This window comes from Salmo salar, chromosome 26, assembly GCF_965601325.2.
Source record: "Salmo salar chromosome 26, fSalSal1, whole genome shotgun sequence".
NCBI lineage: Eukaryota > Metazoa > Chordata > Actinopteri > Salmoniformes > Salmonidae > Salmo > Salmo salar.
Window position 1 is genome coordinate 54,890,001 of NC_138316.1, and position 10,000 is coordinate 54,900,000.

Below are 10,000 nucleotides of genomic sequence, written 5' to 3' on the forward strand. Positions count from 1 at the left end.
CAGTGTAGGGGGAATCCTGACTGTACCTTATGTCAAGTCCTACCGTACCTCAGTGTAGGGGGGAATCCTTCCTGACTGTACCTTATGTCAAGTCCTACCGTACCTCAGTGTAGGGAGAATCCTTCCTGACTGTACCTTATTATGTCAAGTCCTACCGTACCTCAGTGTAGGGAGAATCCTTCCTGACTGTACCTTATGTCAAGTCCTACCATACCTCAGTGTAGGGGGAATCCTTCCTGTACCTTATGTCAAGTCCTACCGTACCTCAGTGTAGGGAGAATCCTTCCTGACTGTACCTTATGTCAAGTCCTACCATACCTCAGTGTAGGGAGAATCCTTCCTGACTGTACCTTATGTCAAGTCCTACCGTACCTCAGTGTAGGGGAATCCTTCCTGACTGTACCTTATGTCAAGTCCTACCGTACCTCAGTGTAGGGAGAATCCTTCCTGACTGTACCTTATGTCAAGTCCTACCGTACCTCAGTGTAGGGAGAATCCTTCCTGACTGTACCTTATGTCAAGTCCTACCATACCTCAGTGTAGGGGGAATCCTGACTGTACCTTATGTCAAGTCCTACCGTACCTCAGTGTAGGGGGGAATCCTTCCTGACTGTACCTTATGTCAAGTCCTACCGTACCTCAGTGTAGGGAGAATCCTTCCTGACTGTACCTTATTATGTCAAGTCCTACCATACCTCAGTGTAGGGGGAATCCTTCCTGTACCTTATGTCAAGTCCTACCGTACCTCAGTGTAGGGGGGAATCCTTCCTGACTGTACCTTATGTCAAGTCCTACCGTACCTCAGTGTAGGGGAATCCTTCCTGACTGTACCTTATGTCAAGTCCTACCGTACCTCAGTGTAGGGGGAATCCTTCCTGACTGTACCTTATGTCAAGTCCTACCGTACCTCAGTGTAGGGAGAATCCTTCCTGTACCTTATGTCAAGTCCTACCGTACCTCAGTGTAGGGGGAATCCTTCCTGTACCTTATGTCAAGTCCTACCGTACCTCAGTGTAGGGGGAATCCTTCCTGTACCTTATGTCAAGTCCTACCATACCTCAGTGTAGGGAGAATCCTTCCTGACTGTACCTTATGTCAAGTCCTACCGTACCTACCGTACCTGTTGCTGTTTATCTAATCCAGTGTCTGTGTGGGTAATAACCTTTTATTCACTGTTTTTCTCTCTCCCCCTCTCTCCCTCTTCCTCTCCACCTCTCTTTCTGTCTTCCCTTCTCTCTCTTCCTCCCGCTCACTTTTCCCTTTCTACTCTCTCCTGTTCCATCTTTCTCTCTCTCTCTCCCCCACCTTACCATTCCTCTCTTTACCTCCTTCCCCGATCCCTCTCCTTTCTGACTCTCTCCTTCCTCTCTCCTCCCTTCTCTCCTCCTCCCTTCTCTCCTCCTCCCTTCTCTCCTCCTCCCTTCTCTCCTCCTCCCTTCTCTCCTACTTCCTCTCTCCTCCCTTCTCTCCTCCTTCCCCTATCCCTCTCCTTTCCCTGACTCTCTCCTTCCTCTCTCCTCCCTTCTCTCCTCCTTCCTCTCTCCTCCCTTCAGATGTACATAGCTCTGATCTCTGTCTACGCCCTCTGCCTCAGTTTCCTACAGGTCTACAGCTGTGTCCATGACCAGTGGAATGGTAGGTACTGTTTACTGCTACGTTCACTGTGGTAGGGTTCTGTGTTTCTACCTATAGTGGAATGGGAGGGTTCTGTGTTTCTACCTATAGTGGAATGGGAGGGTTCTGTGTTTCTACCTATAGTGGAATGGGAGGGTTCTGTGTTTCTACCTATAGTGGAATGGGAGGGTTCTGTGTTTCTACCTATAGTGGAATGGGAGGGTTCTGTGTTTCTACCTATAGTGGAATGGGAGGGTTCTGTGTTTCTACCTATAGTGGAATGGTAGGGTTCTGTGTTTCTACCTATAGTGGAATGGTAGGGTTCTGTGTTTCTACCTATAGTGGAATGGTAGGGTTCTGTGTTTCTACCTATAGTGGAATGGTAGGGTTCTGTGTTTCTACCTATAGTGGAATGGGAGGGTTCTGTGTTTCTACCTATAGTGGAATGGTAGGGTTCTGTGTTTCTACCTATAGTGGAATGGGAGGGTTCTGTGTTTCTACCTATAGTGGAATGGGAGGGTTCTGTGTTTCTACCTATAGTGGAATGGTAGGGTTCTGTGTTTCTACCTATAGTGGAATGGGAGGGTTCTGTGTTTCTACCTATAGTGGAATGGTAGGGTTCTGTGTTTCTACCTATAGTGGAATGGGAGGGTTCTGTGTTTCTACCTATAGTGGAATGGTAGGGTTCTGTGTTTCTACCTATAGTGGAATGGGAGGGTTCTGTGTTTCTACCTATAGTGTAATGGGAGGGTTCTGTGTTTCTACCTATAGTGGAATGGTAGGGTTCTGTGTTTCTACCTATAGTGGAATGGGAGGGTTCTGTGTTTCTACCTATAGTGGAATGGGAGGGTTCTGTGTTTCTACCTATAGTGGAATGGTAGGGTTCTGTGTTTCTACCTATAGTGGAATGGGAGGGTTCTGTGTTTCTACCTATAGTGGAATGGGAGGGTTCTGTGTTTCTACCTATAGTGGAATGGGAGGGTTCTGTGTTTCTACCTATAGTGGAATGGGAGGGTTCTGTGTTTCTACCTATAGTGGAATGGGAGGGTTCTGTGTTTCTACCTATAGTGGAATGGGAGGGTTCTGTGTTTCTACCTATAGTGGAATGGTAGGGTTCTGTGTTTCTACCTATAGTGGAATGGTAGGGTTCTGTGTTTCTACCTATAGTGGAATGGTAGGGTTCTGTGTTTCTACCTATAGTGGAATGGGAGGGTTCTGTGTTTCTACCTATAGTGGAATGGGAGGGTTCTGTGTTTCTACCTATAGTGGAATGGGAGGGTTCTGTGTTTCTACCTATAGTGTAATGGTAGGGTTCTGTGTTTCTACCTATAGTGGAATGGTAGGGTTCTGTGTTTCTACCTATAGTGGAATGGGAGGGTTCTGTGTTTCTACCTATAGTGGAATGGGAGGGTTCTGTGTTTCTACCTATAGTGGAATGGTAGGGTTCTGTGTTTCTACCTATAGTGGAATGGGAGGGTTCTGTGTTTCTACCTATAGTGGAATGGGAGGGTTCTGTGTTTCTACCTATAGTGGAATGGTAGGGTTCTGTGTTTCTACCTATAGTGGAATGGGAGGGTTCTGTGTTTCTACCTATAGTGGAATGGGAGGGTTCTGTGTTTCTACCTATAGTGGAATGGGAGGGTTCTGTGTTTCTACCTATAGTGTAATGGGAGGGTTCTGTGTTTCTACCTATAGTGGAATGGTAGGGTTCTGTGTTTCTACCTATAGTGGAATGGGAGGGTTCTGTGTTTCTACCTATAGTGGAATGGTAGGGTTCTGTGTTTCTACCTATAGTGGAATGGGAGGGTTCTGTGTTTCTACCTATAGTGGAATGGGAGGGTTCTGTGTTTCTACCTATAGTGGAATGGGAGGGTTCTGTGTTTCTACCTATAGTGGAATGGGAGGGTTCTGTGTTTCTACCTATAGTGGAATGGTAGGGTTCTGTGTTTCTACCTATAGTGGAATGGTAGGGTTCTGTGTTTCTACCTATAGTGGAATGGTAGGGTTCTGTGTTTCTACCTATAGTGGAATGGGAGGGTTCTGTGTTTCTACCTATAGTGGAATGGGAGGGTTCTGTGTTTCTACCTATAGTGGAATGGTAGGGTTCTGTGTTTCTACCTATAGTGGAATGGGAGGGTTCTGTGTTTCTACCTATAGTGGAATGGGAGGGTTCTGTGTTTCTACCTATAGTGGAATGGGAGGGTTCTGTGTTTCTACCTATAGTGGAATGGGAGGGTTCTGTGTTTCTACCTATAGTGGAATGGTAGGGTTCTGTGTTTCTACCTATAGTGGAATGGTAGGGTTCTGTGTTTCTTCCTATAGTGGAATGGGAGGGTTCTGTGTTTCTACCTATAGTGGAATGGGAGGGTTCTGTGTTTCTACCTATAGTGGAATGGGAGGGTTCTGTGTTTCTACCTATAGTGGAATGGGAGGGTTCTGTGTTTCTACCTATAGTGGAATGGGAGGGTTCTGTGTTTCTACCTATAGTGGAATGGGAGAGTTCTGTGTTTCTACCTATAGTGGAATGGTAGGGTTCTGTGTTTCTACCTATAGTGGAATGGTAGGGTTCTGTGTTTCTACCTATAGTGGAATGGTAGGGTTCTGTGTTTCTACCTATAGTGGAATGGGAGGGTTCTGTGTTTCTACCTATAGTGGAATGGGAGGGTTCTGTGTTTCTACCTATAGTGGAATGGGAGGGTTCTGTGTTTCTACCTATAGTGGAATGGTAGGGTTCTGTGTTTCTACCTATAGTGGAATGGTAGGGTTCTGTGTTTCTACCTATAGTGGAATGGGAGGGTTCTGTGTTTCTACCTATAGTGGAATGGTAGGGTTCTGTGTTTCTACCTATAGTGTAATGGGAGGGTTCTGTGTTTCTACCTATAGTGGAATGGTAGGGTTCTGTGTTTCTACCTATAGTGGAATGGTAGGGTTCTGTGTTTCTACCTATAGTGTAATGGGAGGGTTCTGTGTTTCTACCTATAGTGGAATGGTAGGGTTCTGTGTTTCTACCTATAGTGGAATGGTAGGGTTCTGTGTTTCTACCTATAGTGTAATGGGAGGGTTCTGTGTTTCTACCTATAGTGGAATGGTAGGGTTCTGTGTTTCTACCTATAGTGTAATGGGAGGGTTCTGTGTTTCTACCTATAGTGGAATGGTAGGGTTCTGTGTTTCTACCTATAGTGGAATGGGAGGGTTCTGTGTTTCTACCTATAGTGGAATGGTAGGGTTCTGTGTTTCTACCTATAGTGGAATGGGAGGGTTCTGTGTTTCTACCTATAGTGGAATGGGAGGGTTCTGTGTTTCTACCTATAGTGGAATGGTAGGGTTCTGTGTTTCTACCTATAGTGGAATGGTAGGGTTCTGTGTTTCTACCTATAGTGGAATGGGAGGGTTCTGTGTTTCTACCTATAGTGGAATGGGAGGGTTCTGTGTTTCTACCTATAGTGGAATGGGAGGGTTCTGTGTTTCTACCTATAGTGGAATGGGAGGGTTCTGTGTTTCTACCTATAGTGGAATGGGAGGGTTCTGTGTTTCTACCTATAGTGGAATGGTAGGGTTCTGTGTTTCTACCTATAGTGGAATGGGAGGGTTCTGTGTTTCTACCTATAGTGGAATGGTAGGGTTCTGTGTTTCTACCTATAGTGGAATGGTAGGGTTCTGTGTTTCTACCTATAGTGGAATGGTAGGGTTCTGTGTTTCTACCTATAGTGGAATGGGAGGGTTCTGTGTTTCTACCTATAGTGGAATGGTAGGGTTCTGTGTTTCTACCTATAGTGGAATGGTAGGGTTCTGTGTTTCTACCTATAGTGGAATGGGAGGGTTCTGTGTTTCTACCTATAGTGGAATGGGAGGGTTCTGTGTTTCTACCTATAGTGGAATGGGAGGGTTCTGTGTTTCTACCTATAGTGGAATGGGAGGGTTCTGTGTTTCTACCTATAGTGGAATGGGAGGGTTCTGTGTTTCTACCTATAGTGGAATGGGAGGGTTCTGTGTTTCTACCTATAGTGGAATGGGAGGGTTCTGTGTTTCTACCTATAGTGGAATGGGAGGGTTCTGTGTTTCTACCTATAGTGGAATGGGAGGGTTCTGTGTTTCTACCTATAGTGGAATGGGAGGGTTCTGTGTTTCTACCTATAGTGGAATGGGAGGGTTCTGTGTTTCTACCTATAGTGGAATGGGAGGGTTCTGTGTTTCTACCTATAGTGGAATGGTAGGGTTCTGTGTTTCTACCTATAGTGGAATGGGAGGGTTCTGTGTTTCTACCTATAGTGGAATGGTAGGGTTCTGTGTTTCTACCTATAGTGGAATGGTAGGGTTCTGTGTTTCTACCTATAGTGGAATGGGAGGGTTCTGTGTTTCTACCTATAGTGGAATGGGAGGGTTCTGTGTTTCTACCTATAGTGGAATGGGAGGGTTCTGTGTTTCTACCTATAGTGGAATGGTAGGGTTCTGTGTTTCTACCTATAGTGGAATGGGAGGGTTCTGTGTTTCTACCTATAGTGGAATGGGAGGGTTCTGTGTTTCTACCTATAGTGGAATGGGAGGGTTCTGTGTTTCTACCTATAGTGGAATGGGAGGGTTCTGTGTTTCTACCTATAGTGGAATGGTAGGGTTCTGTGTTTCTACCTATAGTGGAATGGGAGGGTTCTGTGTTTCTACCTATAGTGGAATGGGAGGGTTCTGTGTTTCTACCTATAGTGGAATGGTAGGGTTCTGTGTTTCTACCTATAGTGGAATGGGAGGGTTCTGTGTTTCTACCTATAGTGGAATGGGAGGGTTCTGTGTTTCTACCTATAGTGGAATGGTAGGGTTCTGTGTTTCTACCTATAGTGGAATGGGAGGGTTCTGTGTTTCTACCTATAGTGGAATGGGAGGGTTCTGTGTTTCTACCTATAGTGGAATGGGAGGGTTCTGTGTTTCTACCTATAGTGGAATGGGAGGGTTCTGTGTTTCTACCTATAGTGGAATGGGAGGGTTCTGTGTTTCTACCTATAGTGGAATGGGAGGGTTCTGTGTTTCTACCTATAGTGGAATGGGAGGGTTCTGTGTTTCTACCTATAGTGGAATGGGAGGGTTCTGTGTTTCTACCTATAGTGGAATGGGAGGGTTCTGTGTTTCTACCTATAGTGGAATGGGAGGGTTCTGTGTTTCTACCTATAGTGGAATGGGAGGGTTCTGTGTTTCTACCTATAGTGGAATGGGAGGGTTCTGTGTTTCTACCTATAGTGGAATGGGAGGGTTCTGTGTTTCTACCTATAGTGGAATGGGAGGGTTCTGTGTTTCTACCTATAGTGGAATGGGAGGGTTCTGTGTTTCTACCTATAGTGGAATGGGAGGGTTCTGTGTTTCTACCTATAGTGGAATGGGAGGGTTCTGTGTTTCTACCTATAGTGGAATGGGAGGGTTCTGTGTTTCTACCTATAGTGGAATGGGAGGGTTCTGTGTTTCTACCTATAGTGGAATGGGAGGGTTCTGTGTTTCTACCTATAGTGGAATGGGAGGGTTCTGTGTTTCTACCTATAGTGGAATGGGAGGGTTCTGTGTTTCTACCTATAGTGGAATGGGAGGGTTCTGTGTTTCTACCTATAGTGGAATGGGAGGGTTCTGTGTTTCTACCTATAGTGGAATGGGAGGGTTCTGTGTTTCTACCTATAGTGGAATGGGAGGGTTCTGTGTTTCTACCTATAGTGGAATGGGAGGGTTCTGTGTTTCTACCTATAGTGGAATGGGAGGGTTCTGTGTTTCTACCTATAGTGGAATGGGAGGGTTCTGTGTTTCTACCTATAGTGGAATGGGAGGGTTCTGTGTTTCTACCTATAGTGGAATGGGAGGGTTCTGTGTTTCTACCTATAGTGGAATGGGAGGGTTCTGTGTTTCTACCTATAGTGGAATGGGAGGGTTCTGTGTTTCTACCTATAGTGGAATGGGAGGGTTCTGTGTTTCTACCTATAGTGGAATGGGAGGGTTCTGTGTTTCTACCTATAGTGGAATGGGAGGGTTCTGTGTTTCTACCTATAGTGGAATGGGAGGGTTCTGTGTTTCTACCTATAGTGGAATGGGAGGGTTCTGTGTTTCTACCTATAGTGGAATGGGAGGGTTCTGTGTTTCTACCTATAGTGGAATGGGAGGGTTCTGTGTTTCTACCTATAGTGGAATGGGAGGGTTCTGTGTTTCTACCTATAGTGGAATGGGAGGGTTCTGTGTTTCTACCTATAGTGGAATGGGAGGGTTCTGTGTTTCTACCTATAGTGGAATGGTAGGGTTCTGTGTTTCTACCTATAGTGGAATGGGAGGGTTCTGTGTTTCTACCTATAGTGGAATGGGAGGGTTCTGTGTTTCTACCTATAGTGGAATGGGAGGGTTCTGTGTTTCTACCTATAGTGGAATGGGAGGGTTCTGTGTTTCTACCTATAGTGGAATGGGAGGGTTCTGTGTTTCTACCTATAGTGGAATGGGAGGGTTCTGTGTTTCTACCTATAGTGGAATGGGAGGGTTCTGTGTTTCTACCTATAGTGGAATGGGAGGGTTCTGTGTTTCTACCTATAGTGGAATGGGAGGGTTCTGTGTTTCTACCTATAGTGGAATGGGAGGGTTCTGTGTTTCTACCTATAGTGGAATGGGAGGGTTCTGTGTTTCTACCTATAGTGGAATGGGAGGGTTCTGTGTTTCTACCTATAGTGGAATGGTAGGGTTCTGTGTTTCTACCTATAGTGGAATGGGAGGGTTCTGTGTTTCTACCTATAGTGGAATGGGAGGGTTCTGTGTTTCTACCTATAGTGGAATGGGAGGGTTCTGTGTTTCTACCTATAGTGGAATGGTAGGGTTCTGTGTTTCTACCTATAGTGGAATGGGAGGGTTCTGTGTTTCTACCTATAGTGGAATGGGAGGGTTCTGTGTTTCTACCTATAGTGGAATGGGAGGGTTCTGTGTTTCTACCTATAGTGGAATGGGAGGGTTCTGTGTTTCTACCTATAGTGGAATGGGAGGGTTCTGTGTTTCTACCTATAGTGGAATGGGAGGGTTCTGTGTTTCTACCTATAGTGGAATGGTAGGGTTCTGTGTTTCTACCTATAGTGGAATGGTAGGGTTCTGTGTTTCTACCTATAGTGGAATGGGAGGGTTCTGTGTTTCTACCTATAGTGGAATGGGAGGGTTCTGTGTTTCTACCTATAGTGGAATGGGAGGGTTCTGTGTTTCTACCTATAGTGGAATGGGAGGGTTCTGTGTTTCTACCTATAGTGGAATGGGAGGGTTCTGTGTTTCTACCTATAGTGGAATGGGAGGGTTCTGTGTTTCTACCTATAGTGGAATGGGAGGGTTCTGTGTTTCTACCTATAGTGGAATGGGAGGGTTCTGTGTTTCTACCTATAGTGGAATGGGAGGGTTCTGTGTTTCTACCTATAGTGGAATGGTAGGGTTCTGTGTTTCTACCTATAGTGGAATGGTAGGGTTCTGTGTTTCTACCTATAGTGGAATGGGAGGGTTCTGTGTTTCTACCTATAGTGGAATGGGAGGGTTCTGTGTTTCTACCTATAGTGGAATGGGAGGGTTCTGTGTTTCTACCTATAGTGGAATGGGAGGGTTCTGTGTTTCTACCTATAGTGGAATGGGAGGGTTCTGTGTTTCTACCTATAGTGGAATGGGAGGGTTCTGTGTTTCTACCTATAGTGGAATGGGAGGGTTCTGTGTTTCTACCTATAGTGGAATGGGAGGGTTCTGTGTTTCTACCTATAGTGGAATGGGAGGGTTCTGTGTTTCTACCTATAGTGGAATGGTAGGGTTCTGTGTTTCTACCTATAGTGGAATGGTAGGGTTCTGTGTTTCTACCTATAGTGGAATGGGAGGGTTCTGTGTTTCTACCTATAGTGGAATGGGAGGGTTCTGTGTTTCTACCTATAGTGGAATGGGAGGGTTCTGTGTTTCTACCTATAGTGGAATGGGAGGGTTCTGTGTTTCTACCTATAGTGGAATGGGAGGGTTCTGTGTTTCTACCTATAGTGGAATGGGAGGGTTCTGTGTTTCTACCTATAGTGGAATGGGAGGGTTCTGTGTTTCTACCTATAGTGGAATGGGAGGGTTCTGTGTTTCTACCTATAGTGGAATGGGAGGGTTCTGTGTTTCTACCTATAGTGGAATGGGAGGGTTCTGTGTTTCTACCTATAGTGGAATGGGAGGGTTCTGTGTTTCTACCTATAGTGGAATGGGAGGGTTCTGTGTTTCTACCTATAGTGGAATGGGAGGGTTCTGTGTTTCTACCTATAGTGGAATGGGAGGGTTCTGTGTTTCTACCTATAGTGGAATGGGAGGGTTCTGTGTTTCTACCTATAGTGGAATGGGAGGGTTCTGTGTTTCTACCTATAGTGGAATGGGAGGGTTCTGTGTTTCT

General features: G+C 45.4%; 1 protein-coding gene across 1 annotated transcript in view; it reads left to right on the plus strand.

Moving 5' to 3' along the window:
- LOC106588126 (palmitoyltransferase ZDHHC7) overlaps nt 1–10,000 on the plus strand; it is a 48,037-nt gene that overhangs the window by 20,783 nt on the left and 17,254 nt on the right. Inside the window, exon 5 of the mRNA XM_082969869.1 lies at nt 1,554–1,635. Coding sequence (XP_082825995.1) covers nt 1,554–1,635 — 82 coding nt within the window. The remainder of the gene's footprint in view (nt 1–1,553; nt 1,636–10,000) is intronic.